The 21,206-nt window shown below is 42.4% G+C and overlaps 1 protein-coding gene across 2 annotated transcripts; it reads left to right on the top strand.

Annotated features, from left to right (window-relative positions):
- The first annotated feature begins 209 nt into the window (after window positions 1–209).
- cramp1 (cramped chromatin regulator 1) lies at window positions 210–19,242 on the top strand. 2 transcript variants are annotated; one of them, XM_033644777.2, is made up of 20 exons: window positions 210–307; window positions 2,119–2,495; window positions 4,704–4,906; window positions 5,037–5,190; window positions 5,795–5,878; window positions 6,073–6,121; window positions 7,216–7,301; window positions 8,652–8,775; window positions 9,262–9,343; window positions 9,747–10,694; window positions 11,800–11,977; window positions 12,380–12,552; window positions 12,645–12,719; window positions 13,136–13,217; window positions 13,470–13,580; window positions 16,082–16,239; window positions 16,918–17,104; window positions 17,281–17,448; window positions 18,408–18,553; window positions 18,976–19,242. In XM_033644777.2, the coding sequence occupies exons 2-20, from the start codon at window positions 2,120–2,122 to the stop codon at window positions 19,087–19,089; spliced, it is 3,498 nt and encodes a 1,165-aa protein (XP_033500668.2). In that variant the 5' UTR covers window positions 210–307; window position 2,119; the 3' UTR covers window positions 19,090–19,242. The 2 variants fall into 2 exon arrangements, with proteins under 2 accessions (XP_033500668.2, XP_033500667.2); XM_033644776.2 differs by lacking the exon at window positions 210–307 and adding an exon at window positions 1,568–1,737.
- Window positions 19,243–21,206: the final 1,964 nt, after the last annotated feature.

Here is a 21,206-nt window from a genome sequence, read left to right as displayed (position 1 = left end):
CTTTAAACTTTAAAAACATATATTCGATAACTTACATGGCACGACAGGAAGAGAATGTCAATTGGTCCATCGCAAGGCCTCTCCCACTAACAATTGGCGGAGCTGCCTGTCAATCAAATTCTAACCGTCGTCCTCGTGTCTTCCTGACCAATCACAGGATTTGTTGTCGAGTTGTAGTGGGCGTGCCTAAACGCGTGTACAATGAACCGCAGGAACTGCCATCGGTAACAAGCTGGACGGCTGCCGCCAGCTAGCAATGCTAGCTTGTGTCTGGACTGGTAATATCATCAACAGGCTTCCACCCAAGGTAATTCCCAAACTTTGATCACTGTTATTTATCTAACAAACTGTTTGAGGCTCTCCGTAAAATAACCATCGTGTTACAAGCCGTTTTTGCGGCGTTGTGGGTTGTTTGACAGTCATAGCGTTAACGTTAGCTAGCCAACAGCAGCAGCCATGCTAGGTACCACGTTATGTATGGAGGCGACTCTTATAAGCATGTAATACAGCTTATTCCAACAAAGTTAACGACAACCGTTAGTTTAAATAATGTCTTTATTATTGGCTATTACGGCATTACACTTCTTGAGTAATGTCAACCTTCCGGTGTAACACCAGACCAGTGGTTAGACTACTATAATCACAAGGCTGATATGACTGTAACATTGCAGGGGCAATATGCGATGTAACTGAGAAATCAGTGTGATGCTGTAAGATTTTAGATTAACCTGGAGCTAGGGTGAAACGATATTTTGACATTTAGCACAAGTTAAATTATAGTGACATTCATTTACCAGCATTCCAGTTACTTGAAGTTGTAAGATTTCTAAGAGCACAAGTAAAAACAAACTTTTCTACTAGTTTTGGGCTCTCACTGCTGTTAGATCAGTTATAGTTTGTGGATGATGAAATCTGGGATTTTGCGTTTAAATGACACACAACAGAAATGTAAAGGCTGTATGGGAATGTAGAAAGGGGGACGCCCCTCGTCATTTTCATGCTCAAGCTACTCATATCCAATTAATCTTTCTTTGTCGAGCTTCCTCCTGCTGTCATCCGCTTGGGCTGGTACACTTCAGATTATTTAGAAATATATAGATTAGTGGATATCAATCGAGTAAACACAATATTATAAATGCAGTCATGTTTACACATGACAGTATTTTACAGACGTAATACACCACATCTTGCTGTATACCGAGCGCTTAAAGCCCGCTCCTCAGCCCGCTGACATATTTTGAAGTATTTGTATGAAGTGATAGTAATATCTGCAAATAGAGTATTGTCACAAAGCCTTACAATTACAGGATGTATATAAAATAAATTGTTTTGCAGACATTATTTCTGCAGGCGATGGTGACGTAGTGACAAGCAAAGTCCACTTGCTCACAGGTTAATAAAACTATCTATGCGTATCAATTCAAATGGGCTCAACTGCCACATGCTACAGTAAATTATTCTTCAGTGCATGCAGTGAATGTATCGTATCTGTCAGTGGGTTTATAGTTTTATTTCTTGATGCAAAGAAGCATTGAGTAATGTTGTTGCTGATAGAAAACAGTTGAACTGCGCAGAGAGTTCAGCTCAGTCGAAGCAGGAGCAAGGAGAGGGCAGAAAGCGGAGAGATCGGTCTCGGTTTTATTATGCTCAATTTGATCAGTATTTGTCAATATAACCGGTTGGACTCATGGTGAAGAGAAAGAAGACGTCGCCTACTAGCGAAGAGCACGAAAATGGGTAAAATTATGTTTTAAATAAACACTTTATTTAGAGGTCGAATGCACCGAGGGGTTTCGTTGTCGTTTCTGCAGGGCGCTAAACTGAAAAGCGCTCGCATTTGAATTTAGTTGAAATTCAACCTAAAATATTGGCCATTTGAGCCGAGAGACACTTGGTAAAACACCGCCGTCAGTTACTAAACTATTTTGGTTGTTGAATGTAATTTATCTCAAGACGTTAAATGCATATATTTGGTGTTGTTTTGTCGGGACTGGTGAGGGGATTTGAAACAAACAGCGGCGGCCATGTTGAGAGACAGTGAACGTCGTCTTTAGAAGTTAATTTTGCACACCGCTTTGCTCCTAATGTGACAAATTTTCTCTGAATGTGTTTTGGCAGCATGACACTGGGCTCCAGGGAGGGGATCGGTGTCGATGGGAGGAGGAATCCGTCCAGAAAGCCCGAAGGTTGCGACGAGGAGGAAAGCGGAGAGCAGGCGAGCGAGGAGCGCAGTACAAAGGGAGACGACGGAGTGGAAATTCTTAATCCATCAACCACGGGTCTCAGCCCCGGTTCAGCTCCGGTTCTCCCCGCCTCTCCGCCGAACCGAGCCGGGCTTGGCTCAACCCAGCATTCCCAGACCTTAACTGAGTCCGCCCCTCCGTGTCACGACCAGCATCATTTTCTCCGATCAAGCGTTCGACCTCCGAGTAAACGGATCCGGAAGGATTCAATCGGCTCGACCATCAATGGACATGGCGGGGCAAAATCGAAAGGTACTGTGTGTGTCCAGCTCAGCGAAAAGTGTGCATAGGTGGGATTAGCAGGGGGTCTGCCCCCAGTTGTCACAGTGTTTACACTTTGTTTATCAGTGATGGCTAAACTGATGCAGGTTTTGTCGCTGTATACTCCCTCTGGGGCTCTGGCTGGGTTATACTCTGGTTAGATTTTTTGGCTGCTCCTGCCCAAGTTGCAAAACCATCCTGTGAACCATTTCTGTGAAAAGGAGAAGAGTCATAGACCAGAACTTCAATATCAATGAAAATCAGACTATTTCCAATTTAATTTGTTTTTGGAAACTTGCCACTGTGGCGTTAAAAACATGGGGCTGCCATGACTGTCTTATCAAGTGAATGTATGCATAGGAAACCACAAGTTTTAGACTTAAGTGTCCCTGCATGGAAATGAAAACAGGACAGTTGCTAGCACTTTTAATTATTTATTATTTATTTTTTGGATGCAATTAAAGTAATATTTATATTGATTTTATCCGTACTAATCAACACAAATAATAACAACACAAAAAGCAAATGTCTTAATGGTGCACTGTCATTTTAGCAATTCTTAGACACTGTCATTGGTAAATTTAAACAGTAACATTGTGCCAAAACAAAAAACTAAAGCCAGAGATAGCTGAAGGCTCTCAGACTTTGCTGACTTGTTAACACACAGAATAATTTGTCTCATTACTGATCACAAATAGAGTTGTTCTGATACCAGTACCAGTATTGAAAATGCTTCTGATACTGCTTTAAATGCTGGATCAGCTATTGGCGAGTACCCAAGTCTATGCGCCAAAGCAAGACCATATGATTTATTAATAAACTTTAAAGTGGTTTTGCACCCAGATAAAACAGCAGTTTTGTCAAAAATTAAATGAATTTTTTGCTGCTCTAAAAGAAGAACTGATTTCAGATAAATGGTGCAACATTAGCTGTCAGCAAAATGTCAGCAATTTGGTGATATTTTACACTGAAAAGTCTCATCAGTTTAGGGTTTAAACTGAGCCATGCTACACAACACTGATAATAATCATTTCCCATCCGTACGGGGTTAGTAGTATACAGCTACTCATTTATTTATTTTTAATGCAATGGTATTGTATCAGTAGTCATTATCGGTTGATACGCAAGTTCAAGTATCCGATTCAATATCGGGAAAGAAAAATGGTATTGGAGCACCTTTGCTCACAAACAACGATAAACACAAAAGAAACCCTAACAGAAGGCGAGGCAGTGGGGTGGGGCAGCAACATTAATGTCCAGTATGTGTGAAACCAGCTGAGGTGACTTTTGCTCACTTTGAAAGCCTGTTAATGAAGTGCGACACCAATCTGCACCCTCCTCATCTTCTTTGCTCATTTTTTTGTCTTGTAGATTTAGTGAGAAATTATCACTGCCTTGTTTCAGTCTGTGTAATTATGCTGCTCTGCAATGACAGTGTGTCAGTTTCCTTTCTTTAAAAATGCTTTTATAAATGACTCGGATCAAACAGACTGTGTACAGTATATCGATGAGTTGGTGTGTTCTGTCAGGTATGACTAGTGGATTTCTTTTGTTGTTGTTGTAGAGAGACAGATTGTTTCATCAATTTTATATTTAGATTGGCTAAGAGTCAACCAGTTGACCAAGAAGCCCCACTTATTTTGATATGATGCTATATTTGTGCTCATCTATTTTGAAAGAGACAAATCTAGGTTAGTGCCTGTGACCAACACAGAGATTTGTATTTGTAAATGAACCCCTGTTTTGGCTGAAAATCTACATTTGCCTTAAAATAGTGCAGCGCTTCAACAGGGACTGCCTCTGTGATTGTGTTAATGCCTTTGGCATTGTGCTCTGCGCTGGGGTAAACGCAGCTATTGGAGCCCACCAGGAGTTGGTTTTGGACCTGTGTACTGTGGACCTGGCCGTAGGGACTGATTGCTTTTCCTGCCTCCTTGCCAGAGCTGAACCACAGAAGGGGAAGCTCTGCAGGTTGTGCAGTGTAATGGCAGTGGGTGGCTTTGTGTGCATGCATTTTAACATATCCCAAACCACAAACTACAATTGTATTTTTCTTTCCATGCCTTACAAAACAACCCAGGCGGTCAACCAAATATTTGGCTACATCCTTAATTTTTTTTACTCTATTAAAGTTGTGTTTTTTTGACGTAGTGTTTCATGACTGATGGATTTGTGGGCTCTCGTCTCTGTGTAACACAGGGGCAGAGAATGGCTCTTCCTCCCAGGGGACAGTGGGACAGTCAGGGCCTGTGGCCGGCTCCACGGGGGGTGTGTCGAAGGCCTCCAAGGGCCAAGGGTCTTCTGAGAAGGAGGAGCAAGCTGGTAACCAGAAGAGAGCCCGTCGGCAGTGGGAGTCGTGGAGCACAGAGGACAAAAACAGCTTTTTTGAGGGGCTCTACGAGGTAAAGCGTAGACCCAAATAGATTGTCGCAGGTCAAAAATGGACACTACCTTATGTTACATAGCATTCATTTGAAGTGTTTGCATTTGTTTTTATCATCTTCTAATCACCTCTACTATTCTGGTCTGCAGCACGGGAAGGATTTTGAGGCTATCCAGAACAACATTGCAATGAAGTACAAGAAAAGGGGCAAGCCAGCCAACATGGTGAAGAACAAGGAGCAGGTTCGCCACTTTTACTACCGGACCTGGCACAAGATCTCCAAACACATTGACTTTGCCAATGGTGAGCTGCTCTTTATTTTTGTCACCCAAAAACACCCTTACTGAAGCCCCTTTTATACAGCTGGTTCAAAACGGGAATGTCGTGCCAGAGTTCTACCTTGCTATTCTGTATAAAATGTACAAATAGCAAAGCAAAGGTAGAAACAGAGCTGAATCGGCATCTGTAAAATTACACACTAGACGCCAACACTGTTGTGCTGCACACCGGCATGCTATCTAAAATTTTGCAGATGTTGTTTGGCTCAGTGTAAAAAAAGCAGAGCCGGTGTAATTGTTGATCAGTATTGCAGAATCTGAGTTTACAAAGGGTTTTACTCTCAATTTTTAAATGATATTAGCATACAGCTTATACTGTCTCATCTCATCCCACTTATCCTTTTGTGTCCGTTAGAGATGTCTGGGGTTGAATTGGGCCTTAGTGTTTATTATTCACTGATTTTATAGCACTTTGTGAGGTAGGGAGACTCTGTCCCAAAACATATGTTTAAAAACCTCTCCAGATAAGCTTGAAAGTCCTCACTGTGACCGCTGTGTTATCTTTATGTAGCACGCATACATCACATGTTACAGCACTGTTATGACTTGTGCCACCTTTTTCTTCCCAGTGTACTCCAGAGTGCTCAAGAAATCCTCTCAAGAGCTGTACGGCCTCATTTGCTATGCTGAGCTCCGCAAAAAAGTTGGAGGATGTAAGTGAAGGCTGCACATGTGAATGAATGGATGAATGCATGCCTTTTTTAAAAGTTGTTTTGTGTGTGGGTGTTTTTCTGCTGTTAGTTTGGGATGCAAGGGATGTGATTAAATGCTGCACCCTCCCAATCACGGGGGACAGCTGCTCCTGAGGGACAATGTCATAAACAGCTCTGTGTTTTGTCTTTGACAGTAATGGATGATAAGAACGTGACAAAGCTGAACGAACTAATCCAGCAAGGGTAAGTCTGTAGTAAAGTTGAAAAAACATCTCGCCCACTCACACTTTTTTCATTGGTATTGTTAATAAACATTGGCTTTTTGTGTTTACATACACACATCTGGGATTGTCAAGATTTTGATTTTAATTACTATGTCACATCTGCAAAACACAGATAAGCTTTCACCCTCAGTGTTAGGTCATGACGACATATGACAACTACAAGAAATAAGCTGCAGGAACAGTGATCTTTAAGAGCCATTTCACCCCAAATTGAAAAAAATACACATATTTCCTCTTACTTGAAGTGCTATTTATCAGTCTAGATTTCTTTAGTGTGAGTTGCGGAGTATTGGGGATATCAGCCGTAAAGATGTCTGCCTTCTTTTGAATGTAATGGAACTACACGGCACTCCGCTTGTGGTGCCTAAAGTACCAAAATATTTTTAAAAACTTTACAGCAATGTCTCTCTCCAGAAATCATGTCCCGGTTACTCAAGATAATCCGTTGACCTTGTTGTAAGCAGTTTCATGTAGGAACTATTTTCTTTTTGGTGGTTTACATCTCGCACTGTCACGAGCACGAGCCTCTTGTCCACGAGTAGATGCACACTTCCTTCTGCTTGGTGATATAGTTGGTGGGTGTAGTTTGGAAGAAAGAAAATAGTTCTTACATGCTCAGAACAAGGTCTGTGGATTACCTTGAGTAATGGCGTCATGATTTCTGGAAAGAGACATTGTTCTTGAGTTTGAGTTTTGAGTTTTTTGGTGTCTTAAGCACCACAAGCCAACTGCCATCTGGTTCCATTATATTTGAGAAAGGGCAGACAACACTTCAGTGGATATCTCCAACACCGCAGCTCACACCAAAAAAAATCTAGACTGATAGCGCTACAGGTAAGAGAAAAAAAATGTATTTTTGATTTTGGGGTTAACTGTCCCTTTAAAGCAACATTTTCAAAATATTGTTTGATATGGCATTAAATTACTTACTGCATGGCTACTGAGTTTTAAAACATTTTTGTTTATGACAATTGTTTAACGTATTCTGTGATGTGTATGTAATCTAGAAAAGTTTTCTCAACATTTCACTGCTGTTCTGTCTTATTTATCCAGGGCCACCACTGTGCGCTCTAAAGGGAGGAACTTGCGTATCAAAGCACCCATGTGCCGAGCACTGAAGAAACTCTGTGACCCAGATGGTGAGCATGTGATGCACAGACAGCCGACGCATACATACAAAGTAAACAAACATCAGTGCTGAAAATATAAACCGTGGCAATAGTGAGGCACAGGGTTTGTGGGGGCGGGGTTTTGGCAATAACAATGGCAGCGTGTGGGCTAGTGGTGTTTCCATGGTAACTACGTGGGAGGAAAGTGAGGAGGAGGAGCAGGAGGGAGATGATGGAGATGACTGGTCTGACCGACTGGCATCTGCTCCTCTGTTCAATAACAGCCACTCACCAAACTTGGAGAAAACATTTGCTTTGATCAAAGGATGGAAAATTAGAATCCCACCGTTCATCTGCTGTCTCTCTCATGTAGGCAGTGTTTATTTTTGGGCTACATCAACCCTACTACATCTCCATTTTAATCCACATAACTATTGCTACATTTACCCCTAGCGTCCACTCCGCTCCACTGTTTTGGAGCCCCTAAAACAGAAACCTTTGAAAATGCAGCTGACCCCATTTTAGTTTAAAACTGCATTTTCATCTGGACGCGCAGAGACTGAGACTTTTGAAAACAATGAAGCAGACACCCACATTTGCTTGCTGAATGGGTCTAAACAGTCACGACATGTCAAGCCAAATTATGATACCTATAGGTCTACAGATATTTTGTGATTACATAATTCCATCGCCATGGCTTCCGTCAGCAGTGGATAATGTTCACGTTATTGCTCTAAAACGTTACTGTATTTGCTTTGCACCAACTCTCAGTCTTTTTTACACCACCTCGACTGCCTTGTACTCGTGTGTTACTTTTATTAACAGTTCATCTTGTTGTTGGTCCAAGCAAAGAAATCTGCGGTGTTATTTACCACCTTCTCTAGTATTTTATGTAACCAACTGCAGAGTAGACAATCTGCTTCCTGTTTACATCGGCACATTTGTGCTCAGTGTACGTAAATGGACATATCATATGTATTTTCAGGTGTGTTAGTAGGGATTATTTTTTAAAATGGTGCTACAAAGCTTGTGTGTATGGAGATTGTTTTTATTTTAAAATGCAAACGAATCGTTGTGGCTGTGGCCTTTGCTGTATCAGTGTTTTGCAGAAAATCTTGGCAAAGGGCCTCATCCTGGTTTGTTCAGTTTCCTCTTCAGTACCACGGAGGTTGTCTTTTTTTAGGTTCAGTGTGTTGTTGTGTACTTGTGGCAATACTTGTGGCAATGCTAAGTTTTTTATTTTTATGACTTCATACTTTCACAAAATTCCTCTGACTGGGCGCCTGCTCTTGCTCTTTAAAAAACATCTGACCTTTTCTCACGGAGAGATGTTTGTTGGTGTTTCTGATTCAGTCTCACTGTGTCCGTGTGTGTCCGCAGGAGTGAGTGACGAGGAGGACCAGAAGCCGGTGCGTCTACCCCTGAAGGTGGCAGTGGAGCTTCAACCACGCAGTAATCACTCCTGGGCCCGTGTTCAGAGTCTAGCCCACAACCCTCGTCTCAGGTCAGACATGCCTGTTTAATAATGTCTAAGAGAAGTCAATTACCAACAAACATTTTCAAAAGCATAACATATGACAACACAAGAATTACTTGGGAACACAAGAATTACTTGGGATCCTGGGATGCCTTTTGGTAATTAAATGCCAGTTTTTAGATGTTGGCATTTGCATGGATGCATCACCAAGCCGTTTTAAATAAATGCTTGCCTGTTTGCAACAGAATAATCACAAGAAACAGAAATCTATTTACAGACATGCATGCTTTGGAAAATGGTTAGCACAAATTCTAACTAAATACATGTAATAGCATTTTTCGCTGCCCAGATCAATGACTAAAGTTGATCTCTAGTCTCATATGTGTTTATTAATAGTTAAGTGTGACCTAAAGAACTGTATATTTTAGAAGCAGCCCAGCACTGTTCTGCTCCATGTTACTACAGCAGCTTGTAGATCATCAAGTATGTCTTTTGGTGTCTTCTCCAACCCAGGATGGTGGTGGAGCTTCACAGGAAAGTCTCAAGCCTCATTGAGTATCTGAAACAGAAGTGGGCGTACCATGACCAGCGGATTGTATCCTTTAAAACATCATATGTTTTGCAACTTCATGGAGCTGTATTGATTGCATTTCAGTTTAGAAAAAAATGGTTGCACAGAGTATGAGAGAGCATGTCTGTGATACAAAGTCATCATGTGACAGTGGAGCAGTGAACTTGTTCATATAAACAATCCTTTATATGAGTTTGATGGGATAAGATGATAACAATTTAATATTAGTTTTTCTATCACCCTTTGATACAGTATCTGTTTTATAGAGCCAGCTGCTAATAACGTGCTACAATATGTTGCACAGTACAATATTTTTATCATCTTTGGTATGTGAATTGGAGCACTGATGTTGCTGTAAACATTAGTGTACTGTAAATGTGCCTATTTCTGTCATGTTATGTCTGAGTCCTTGACAGTGACACTTCAGCTTAAGAGCCTCAGGGAGAGGGAGGCTCTGGAGGGTGGCCAGTCCGGCACAGCCTCTCCCAGCAAATCCCAGCAGGAGGAGCTCTTTCTTTACCCAGCTGAGAGCAGCACTTTGACTACACTGCCTGGTGTGGCACGTGTCGTTCACTCCAAGGCCTCCTGCACCGTACACTGGCTAGAGAGTGGCAAGAACCGGCCTAATGCCAAGGAATTGCCAGCTGCTCAGATTCTGGGTATTCACACGGCTCCACCGCTTCGGACTGGTACTAAATCTGGACGAGGAGGCGCCGCCACTGCTGCTGCTGTTGGTGGTCCCTCAGTGACTGTATTGGGTGACAGTCGACGACCTGAACCCCTTAACCCTGATCCTTCACAAGACTGTTCTACAAAGGCAGAGGAGAGGAGACCTCAGTGGGTTTCTACCCCTGCTTCTTCTACGCAGACTTTGGCTCCTAGGGAAGAGGGAACTGGGGTCGGACCCTCTGAAGGGGGAAAGACCTGCACTGGTGTGGAGGCCAGTATTGGTTTACCAGTGGAGAAACTGTGTAGCGGTACAGATAGCTCATCAGAGCCGTGCAAAGACGAACAGAACGTCAGCACTTCTTCCCCAGAGGCCAACCAGACTCCCCCAGCCAGACCTCCGTTGACTGGCTCAGAGGAGGGAATTTCGCAAGGCTCTGCACCGGCAGCCAGAGAACGGCCTGTTGAGCAGATCAGAGGGGAGGGCTGGAGCGCCCGTGACGCAGAGAACGTCACCCTGGCTGAACTCTACTTGATGTTTGGGAAGCCTGGCAAGCTGCAGCTGGAGTACGAGTGGCAGCCGATTGCAGGTCCTTACAGCAATGAAGAAAATGGACAAGCCATGGCACAGCTCAAGCCCAACAGGACACACCGGGTTCTGCGCTGCCTGCTCAAGCTGGTTTCCACTGAGGTCAATCCTAAACCTTTGGTAGGGATTAACGGTTACTCCTTACAGTGTTGCTGCCAGATCCTCATTTTATCTTCTGTTTGTGAACAGAACCTCTGAATGTCGTGATTATTTGTGCAGAGTTGTTACAATTTGGAAGTTAAAGATACATGGCAAAAGGTGGAAGACTTGTAATTTCATGCATTCCAGCAGTATAAATGAAGAATGCAAGTAGTCCTTAATCCCATTCTACAGTGTGATGGCAGTATGCAGGGTGCATATTCCTGTGGATTCACAAAATTGCCTTGCAAGGTGAATTCATCCACAACAAATTCTCCACAGTGAGAGGTTAAATACAAGTACATGTACAATGTAATGTGTTTGTAAAATTTATCACTGGGAATGGGTTGTGACTTTCTCTGTGGCACATTCAAACTCTACTGAAAGCATGACTTATGCCGTTTTGTCATACAAATACTGGACAATGTCCAGAGAATCAGGTCCGGAAATCGTCCAAAATTTCCCTTTCACACGTAGCACACAGCAGGGGATTGTCAGGGTCAGAAGCGTTTACACCTACTGGACCTACTCCATTTGGCTCAGGTAAGGTGTGGCGCCTGGGTAGAGTGTGCTGGAGGCAGGACATGATGCGGATTTCTTCACGGTCATGTAGCTGGTTTGTAATTTGGTCATAAACAACAGAGTCTCTTGCTGTTACTTGGATTTGTCTGACGATTGGATTTCGGTTTTTGGCCCGTACTGACAAAAGCTTCTGAATCTTGTCTCTCCAGAAAGACATTTTTATTGGTGTCTTCGAGTAAGTGACCCATCTTCTTCACCCTCAAATGTTTTTGTGTGAGCTGCATGATAGAAATGTCATCAACACGCCCACTAGCTCACTGTGAGGTCTCTGGACAATGACCTGCTCTATTTACACATGGGGCTCAATTGAACAGACTTTGTACCAGGGAGCTGGCAGGGTAAATTCGTTTAACGTCTGATCCAAATGATTCGGACATTTGCGTTCTCGCATACAGCTCCTCTGTCTAATTTCTAGATAATTTCAGGTTTGCAGTGCATGTGCGAAAGGGACTTTAGAAATGTACATGTAGAGCGGATGGTGTCAACAATGTGTCTTCTCCGCCAGGCTCCAGAGCTGTGCTCTACAGCCACATCACCACTCAAGAACCATCCAGAGGAGCAAAACCAGGCCCTCACACCTCCAGGGAAGGTTCCCATACCAGGTGTTCGCAGCCCCAGCTGTGGCCGGCAGCAGGCCTCCATCCGAGGGGCCCGGTTACACCTGCCAAATGCTGGAGTCTCAGGTATCTGTGGCTCTTTCTCACATACTACCACAGGAACTAAATGTCCATCCAGCTTCAGTGTAGCTCATTCCTTGTTAAGTTTGTAGTTGCGGTCTTTAGCACGGTGGCTACTAGGTTTTTGCATAATGAAAATCTGTGTTTATGCTGATGTTGCTGTAGTTGTTTGTGTTTGACATGAGAAGTAATTATGTAGTGCAACTCCTTCCTGCTTAATAGGTAATTGTTTAAATACTGACTGTGTGTCCTGTATTTTCCAGTGCTGTTTGAAAACCACTGCTCAAACAAACTGTACTCGCTGTTGTGTTTGTTTGGAAATTAACACAAAGAATCACCGGCTGCTGCTTAATGGCTTTACATGTTATTCTTAACATGACATATCTCACTTGTTCCTCCCCTCTTTAGGTGGACGCAACCTCCCCCGCTCTTTACTGGGGTCAACGGTGGGCAGCGACACAGAAAGCGGTGTGTTTGCAGTTCCCACCACACTGCCTCCCAACAGCACGCGGCACAACAGAATGTTTTCCCCCAACAAGGAGGCTGAGCTAGCCCTCAAACAGCAGCTTGACTCCATCAGTGTAAGACAGAGCAATGCATTAGTCTTTACGCAATGTATATATGTCATTCACAGGAATATACACTAATATTAATATGCTTTTTTTTTTTACAGATGCAGTCAGATCTTTTCCTTTCAAGACAGAGAAAACCTCGAAACAGACAACTTCGGAAACCACTTGTAGTTCAGGTAAGAGAAGAGCATAAGTGTGTTTTAATTATCTACTATGTAGTATCACAATGAACACCAGCACATCTCTATTGCTTTATATAAAAGTGTAAACTGTCCTGTTGAACACGATGGACAGCATGGTATGGACGATACGGAGGAAAAACTTTCTACAGGTATTGAACATGTAGCATAAAACATAAAACATATTTAAATGTTGAGTTTGTGTTAGAACTGTTGCAAAAAAAACTTGATTCTGTAACTTGTACAAAATCCACAGTCTACATAGTCGGCTGTGGTGGGGTTTTGATTGGGAAGTAGGTCAATGCTAACATACCAGGTTAGGGGCACTTGTGTTGTCAATGTCTTTATAGTGCTTCTCTGTGCTGTGTTCACAAACTGTGCATTCAGTTCAGTTGCTTCTGTCTTGTCCACAGCGAACACTCCTACCCCGAACTACAGGAGATACTCCTCAGCATGTCTGCTCCTTCTCCATCCTCTCCAACTCCTCTGCAACAGGTACACTTCATCAGGACATCAGGACAATTTGTTGTCAGTAGAAGAGAGAAATGTTTAAACCTCGAATAAAACTGTTAAACTACAGCATACTTGTGTGCTTGAAAAAAGGTCTTTGAATAGGCTTATTTATGTGCAGCTGTTGGTAATATACTTGCTTACTGTGCTCTTTGTACGTAACATAAATGTCATTTCTGTTTTTCAAAAACAACTCTGCTAATCTCTCGCTCTCTGACTTCCTGTTTCTTCCCTCAGGAACTGGATCTTTCCGGCCAATCCACGCTCGCCTAGCTCCTTCCTCCCGCCCCCTCCTGTCCAAAACATCCCCGGCAGCGTCCAGCTCTGCAGCGTCCAGCCAGCTCTCCAGTATGTACTGCTTTCATTGTTTAATCAGTTTTTTGTTTTATTACATGGAGTATAGATGGAGTATAATTTATGTTACACTGTTGAAGTTTGAGTGTTAGTTTAACCTCTTCTTGTCATCTACTGTCTGCCTGTAAATCTACTGTCATCTACTGTCTGCCTGTAAAAACAAACAAAAAAACAGTAGCACGTATTTATATCTTCACTCTTATTTTAACTAGGTTTTAATCACATATTTGATGATGTGACTCTTTCACTAAATGGGTTCAACAAAACAGGAAGACTACATAAACCACAAAATTGAATTAAACAATTTAACTATTCTCAAATTAAAAGTAACCCTCTACATTACCAAGCAGTTGGCTGGTTTTTAGTTTGTATATTTTTGTTCTGCCATCTCTTAAGAGTCCTTGGTAAGAGCTTTTTACACACCACAAACAATATTCTTAAAAATATTTGTCCTTTGTCAAAAAAGGTTGTAAAATTAAGTTATTTTTGTGTGAGATACTGTTCTCTGAATTCTCTAGATTTTTATCCTAAGTCATGTTCCAGGTGCAGGCTTTACTCCCACATGATCTCTGACAGTCAATATGTTTTTGAACGGTACTCTTTGTGCAGGAGAATAAGACAAAAAGAGCATTCTCCATGAGGAAGAACCATTTTTTGTTTTTGATTTTTAATACTTTAAATGTTCATATAAAATTGAAATTGCTGCTGGTTGCTGAGCTAAATGGTGAAGTGAAATTTTTTGGTCCATCTTCACATGCTCATGGCCCAAACACACTGAAAGCTTCTGACGCAAGTGTGTCACACTTACTGATTTATATGGCGGAACACGCACCAAAAGCGTTGTGAGGCATGTGAAACTGCTTTAAAGACCCTACTTGAACGTTGTTTTGCTTATGGAGTGTCAAATGAGGATCCAGTGACCAAAGCTGCTTTTTTCTGCAGCCACAGTAGGCTACCTTTTGATTAACTGTGCTGTATGTGGCTGTCAACCACCTGGAAGAAAAAATAAAGGATAAAATGAGGTGGCTGTTTCACCAATGTTCTGCCGCCAACCAACTGACCAAAGCAGCACGCAACAAACAGTTGTGTTCCTGCCTTATTTAACGTCATTGGCTACTCACATAGAAATGTATGGAAATTTAATGGGGGTTTCTGTAAAGCATACAAACTAGAGCCTGCCTACATATGAATAGCGACCTTTTCCCCAAGTACTCCTTGTTCTGTGGTTTTGGAAATTCATGCAACGTTACTCAAATAGATATAAATAGAAAATGAATTGAGAGTCTGTCATTAGGGATGCACCGAATATTCGGTAACCAAATATATTCGGCCAAATATTGCACAAAAACACACATTTGGTATTCAGTGGAATAAGTGAAAAGCAAGGCCAAATAATAGCGGCGTGTTTTGATAACGCAATCAAACAGCGTGCAGTGACGGACGGAGTAAAATGTCGGCAGTGGCGATATTTTACTCCGTCCGTCACTACATTTGCATTTGTGACTAAAAATAGTTTTGTTCGAGCAAAATAAATCATTCAGCACGCTGTGCGAGAACGGGGGTCACAGACACAGACAGGAATGTATTCCTGTCAAATACGGCGGCCATAGGCTTACCGGTGATGGAGAAGTCTGGCTCCAATAATGTCCTCTTCTTGGCGTCATGACTGCCCAAAAGTACCTGGACAGCCGAGCCGTGACGGCACACAGGTATGTGACGTGTCAGAGGAGAAACGGGCCGTTCACATTACTCTCTTTGTGGCAGGTAACGGTCCACAAACCTCACCGCACTTTAGGGACTGTTCTTTACTTATGAAGGGACTGTTCTTTACTTGTCAGGGGAGGAGGGTGGCTGGTTGATTTTTATTTTATTTATTTATTTTATTTTGATCCCCGCTATGTTAATCACTTATTGATGCTGTTTTTGAGGTATGAATAAGTCAGTAAGTAATTTATTCCATTGAAATATCATTGATGTATTATAGAGAATTGATTTATCTTTTTATAAATGACAAAAGGCACATTTGCCTCATTTTCGCTGTGGTATGGTGATACTACTCAGAACCATGATATTTTCATTGGTATCATACCATGGGTCCCAATTTTGGTACCGTGACAACACTAATCTGGAGGGGGTTCATCTGCAAAAACTAATGAAAAACTAAACAACGGTATTCGGTACTTTGGTATTCGGTCAAGCGTTTAATTTTCTTAAGCTTCGGCCACAAATTTTCATTTCGGTGCATCCCTATCTGTCATATACAAAAGTTTTGACTAAATAGCGACCTTTTCCTAAAATACTGTTGAGTCTGTGGCGTTTGCATTTTAAATCTGATGCTGTGTGCGTGCCATGGGAGCATCAACTGATGCACGTCAAATGAGGTGCGTCAGTTATCACTTTCAGTGCATTTGGGCCTTCAGTTACAATTAATATGCATTAGGTATGTGCTGATGTGACAAATCCCTTGTGTTTCTAAACTGTTAATACTCTTTCAGGTGCCATTGACCTGGCAGCTAAGTCTGCAGGTATCATCCCTGGCAGTCCCCGTCAGGAGCCGAACTCCCCCCCTGTTGATGACAGCACCCTGCTCGCGAACACACCCATCGTTGATGTTGAGCCAGACGCTCAACTCCTCCAGCACAATGTCCCAGAGGTCAGCAGCACACACACTCACAAACATACATACTAGGAGCTTTGCTTCACTTGGTGTCTACATATCCCTCCCTCTTGGGTTTAATGTCTCCTCCTCACCTCCACATTTTTGCTACATGACCATTGAACAAATCTCAGAAGTTATTAGTTTCTGAATACGTACCACTAGATCAGATGTGATGATTGATAAATTCAGTGGTTATAATGCCCGGTCTCTGAACACCGGATCAATGCTGGATGAACTTTGGGCTGACTATCTGTGGTTCAACATGAATGCAGGTCACAACTTTAGGATTAGGATACACAGTAAAACCTTCAGGGCTGCCGTGCATGATGAAGAATAACTACTTTACTGTGAGGATGAAGTGGGACTCCATTGGGAAAGGCCACAATGAAGTGCTGCTTGTGCAGGCTCTATTCACAGGTAGAGGTACAAGAATCAGATGATGTAGCCTGCTGGAAATACACTGTGTTAAATTTTGTTGTCAGTGTAAGCAACAATAAGATACTGATGTTGAGTTGGGACTCACAACAGTGAAGTCTTGTTTTTTTATGCAGATTTTAGTGTCATTCTGTCCACAAGCCTGCCCAGATGGATAGAAAACAGATGGACTTGGCTCTAAAAACTTTAGAAAATCTAACAGCGCCGATTAAGTGTTTACACTTGTTCTTTTCACAGAATGGTCAGCCTCCACCGTCTCCTGGAGTGACAGGTGGTGGGGACTCCCTCCTCTCTCCACCCAGCGTAGCCTCGCTTCTGGACATCTCGCTCCCAGGCCCCCCTGAAGAGGCTCTGGCCCCTGGAGATCCTCAGACACACATCAGTGACTCCATCATCGAGCTCGCCATCAACTCTGCCCACTATGGTGCGTGTTTCTATTCTATGTGCTAACGGTTATGTTGGTTGTTATATTTGATTTACTATTTTATATTGTTGTGACAATTTTAACTTGCACTCTGGTAAGGAGGCTCAGGGGCTTTGCTGTGCTGTATAAATGTTTGTGTTCTTATATATGACAGCTGTTTACCTGTTCTGCTGCAGGCGAGGAGGCAGCTCTCTCTCCAGCCAAGTTGAGCAACAACGACGGCTCCAAACTGTTGGCCTCGTCTCCCTCGGTCAGCCCGTCCAGAGGATGGATCCCATCACCCAGCCACGACCCCCAGTGGTACCCCAGCGACTCATCTGACTCCACACTGGGATGCCTCCTCTGTAAGTCTTGTTCTTTCTTAAAAAACACACACACAAGCAATGCTATCACAGATCTTCTGTTTAGCTCTACTGTGTGCCTCCCATCCAAAGAGTTGATACGAGAAATTAAAGTTAAAGTTTGAGATGGACTAGCTGACTAAAAAAAGTTCAGACTACAGGTCTTTGATTCTGTTGTGTCAATGAAAACTCTAAAAATCAGTTCATTTAAAGCTATAGTGCGTAACTTCTACAGGTCCATAAATGTCCGTTTCACCCAAGCCACTACTAGAGGAGATGACACAATGCTGATTAAGCCGATCGGCTCCTCTAACATCTCGCGGTATTTTTCAATATATATCATTTTTAGTATGCGTGTCGACCGGCGACATTCCCACGCTGGCACACAGGAAATGCTTCCTCACAACAAGAAGGGAGGGGGAGGAAGAGCGGAGACTCTCATAGCAGTAGAGCGCAGGTAGAAAGAGAAAGCAACTTGGCGGAGAAGCGGCTGAGACGCGGTTCAGAAGTGGATCCTACCACAAAGGCAAGTGTTACTCTGTGTATGGTGTATGGCAACTGGCGAGTGTTACTCTGTGTACATGGAAGTGCCGCCGGCTTATTAGTTGTAATAACGCATTATCCGCTGGGAGGCGACCGAAGTTACGCACTATAGCTTTAATATGTGATTAGTTTGTCCAGCATTTAAATTTTGAATGCTGAACACACAAAAGGTCTATTTCCAACTGTGTTGTGAAAATGAAAGCTTTGTTAAATTGTGAGACACATAACTAAAATCTTTAAATTTTCAGCCTTCACAAAAAACTTATTGTGCCTTCAAACTTTAATTCTCTTATTAATACACAGTAACACAGACACAGCTGTAAACTTCCTCTTGCAGCAATGTCCCATAAAGACGACTTTGTTTCCACTCTTCATGTGAGCTGTCTCTTCTATTTACTGTCTGTCTCTTTTTCTTCCAGCCAGCATGGTCTCTCCTGATAAGGGCAAGCGGACCACCCTAACCCCCTCTGGCCCCTCCAGTGGCACGGCCTTGCTTGGTCCTAGCCTTCTGGACTGCAACTCCCATGACTCCTTTCAGTCCCGTGGCCTTCCTGATGTGGCAGAAGTAAGTTGAGCCCTTTCTCATTAAGGGATATGTAAATGCAAAAAATGTTGGTTTGAAAGAATTACTTCATGCCCCAATTGTATGAGAGTTATGCACTCAAAGCCATGTTGAGGCAAAATTACAAAAAAACTGAGAACATTCTTGATTAATTGGAGTAAAAGGGGGACGCCTTTAAATCCAGGTCTCATTTATTCAGTTGCATGCTCAAGAGTTGGATGAAAAGATTGATACTACTCTCACGTAAATATGAAGCTACATTCGACTTATTTCAGCATAAAGACTGGAAATGGGGAAACAAAATCCCTCAAACTATTCCTTAAAATTCCAGATTTCCCGGGAAATAAAGGGATACTAATCAATGCTGTTGTACAGACCGTTGACATTACTGTTGTACACTGAAAACGGGTTGGTTGTGCTCGCAGATGGACTCTCAGCTTGCTTGTATGATGAGTGAGAGCAGCGTCGACTACATCGCTCGCTTCAATGACCTGGCTCAGGAGCTGGCTGTGACCGAGCCCTCCATCCCACCGCCATGAGGAAGAGAGGACCTGGCTTCTATGACCTACAGCCATCTGGAGGACATGAGTTTACGCTGTCTAGACTGTCGCAACGCTGTCCCCTCTACTTTGATGAGAGGACGGCTGTGGAGAAAGACCGAACCCCCCTCCCTTAAAGCCATCCCTGCCCTGTTTGTAAAAGTGCAATAATAACAGTGACCTTTGTTCAACGCGAGTTCGGAACTTGTTGGTTTCACTGAACTGTTCTTTTAAGTTGAAATGCCCTTTAAAAACAAACACTTTAGAAAAACAAATGCGTTTACAAAACAGAACCTCATGTACAGGAAAATACTATGCCATATCTGAACAAAATATTTTCACTGATCTTTTATGTCTCTTCCTGCTCTTTGTGTGTTTGTCCGTCTTCTACTCTCTCAGATTAACCCCATAAAATGTGTAAATCCGCCAAAATGTGCAGCTGGTGGCAAACGGCTGCTGGAGGGTGATGTTGACAGTAATGGCAGTGAGAAAAGAGGTTGAATGTGGTGAGATGCTTGTTCCTATTCAGTTGCTATTGTGGCCTCAGTTGCAAAAGTAGAGCAAGACACAGCAGGGCAGGTAGGAGTAAAATCCTTTGATTCTGCCCTCCATTTCACGCGCTCTTGAATCAGTTCAGGTTTTATTGGTCGCATTTTAGGAACATAGCCTGTCATGTTTGTTTGGAATCAGGTTTGTCATTTCTTACAGTCCATTGTCACATGCAAAATGGCAGCTTTTGTTAGTTTATCTTCATTTGGCAGTAGCTCTGCAGCTTTGATAATCTGCAGCCATGATCCTCAATGTGTTTGCTGAAATCACGATGGAGTTCAGTGTCCATCGCCAGTTGCTTCATGCAGTTTTCATCACTTTAAACATATGTTAAGATGATAATACTGATGCAATGGTCTTGAATTAACTATTTTAAAGGGCCTTGTCGCAATAGTTAGGAGTATTTTCACTCAACTACTGTGACAAATAACATTGCATATTTAGTCTTGCTTGTATCTCGAAGTCCTCAGTAGTTCAAACACAGAGGCAAGTTGAGCTGTTTTCAATGAAGGACTAAACACAGGCACTGTTAAAGGGTACCTTGGTGGGCAGTTTTTTTTTAAAATTGGTCCAGTGTTGAGCGAGAGGGCTGCAGTGTAACCACTCGGGGCAATTATGCTCTCAATTTTTTGTCACTAACAGGCTTACATTATTATTCTTAGTGTCTGAGAACATTATGGTGAGAGTCCCTACAGAGGTAGACCTTTTAGTTAAAGACTAAAATCCTTTTTGTTTAATCAGAAACAGCCCAGAAATCTCTATCGCCAAACCCACCAGACTCTGTTTAAATAAACAGTAATTTTAAGTGTGTATCAAGTCAGCATGTTTTCACATGTAAGAGGGTGAATTAAGGGGTGTAATGAGTAAATATGAGTAAATACCAAAGTTAGTCTTTAACCCACAGGCCTAATGTGACCAACCACATACTCATCTTCACTGACAGACTGAAATTATTCATGCCATGGGTACCATTCAAAGTTCCCAGTAGTGTTACACTCCGCTTCAACTTTGCAAGAGCAAGCAGTCAGAAGTTTCTAATGAAATCAAACACTAAAGAGCCATAGTTGACACTCTTATTTTTAAATTGTGTGTCACTCTTAAATCACTAGTAGAAGCTTCTGATTGGTTGTGCTCAAAACATAACTTACCATTGAACATTGTACTAATACCAGATGCTAGCCAAAACACTGTGGCTAATGTCGACATGATTGGCTGAACATGTTCACCATCCCTTTAACATAAGCCTGCTCTCTATGTGGTGGAGTTAAAGGTTAATGAATGCTTTTAAGTGCTTTCTCTTAATTTCCCCATGTAGTTTCACCATTGCGATGTACACAATACACACACGTACCATGTGAAATTCAGACTGATTTTCGATCGATTTCAATTAACCAGCATCCTCAATATGCAGTATTGTGACACATTTTGTCTCATCAACATGTCTAACTTCATCTCTGAGTGTATATTGTAGGAGAACTCTCGTTGTCATTCCACCAATGAGATTAAAAATGTTTGTCTCCTTCAAGCACCTTGAGGGCTTTGACTCTACAGTGTAAAAGCTCTTGTGA

The sequence above is a fragment of the Epinephelus lanceolatus genome, chromosome 18 (genome assembly GCF_041903045.1).
Source record: "Epinephelus lanceolatus isolate andai-2023 chromosome 18, ASM4190304v1, whole genome shotgun sequence".
NCBI lineage: Eukaryota > Metazoa > Chordata > Actinopteri > Perciformes > Serranidae > Epinephelus > Epinephelus lanceolatus.
This window is presented reverse-complemented; position numbering and strand designations above follow the sequence as displayed.

Excerpts from the sequence above, each read along its gene's own strand:
- cramp1 (XM_033644776.2), top strand. The coding sequence starts at position 1,688 with ATGGTGAAGAGAAAGAAGACGTCGCCTACTAGCGAAGAGCACGAAAAT. Across the intron at positions 4,907-5,036 it reads TTTTTGAGGGGCTCTACGAG|CACGGGAAGGATTTTGAGGC; the intron begins GTAAAGCGTAGA and ends TCTGGTCTGCAG. Across the intron at positions 13,218-13,469 it reads CTCCAACTCCTCTGCAACAG|GAACTGGATCTTTCCGGCCA; the intron begins GTACACTTCATC and ends TTCTTCCCTCAG.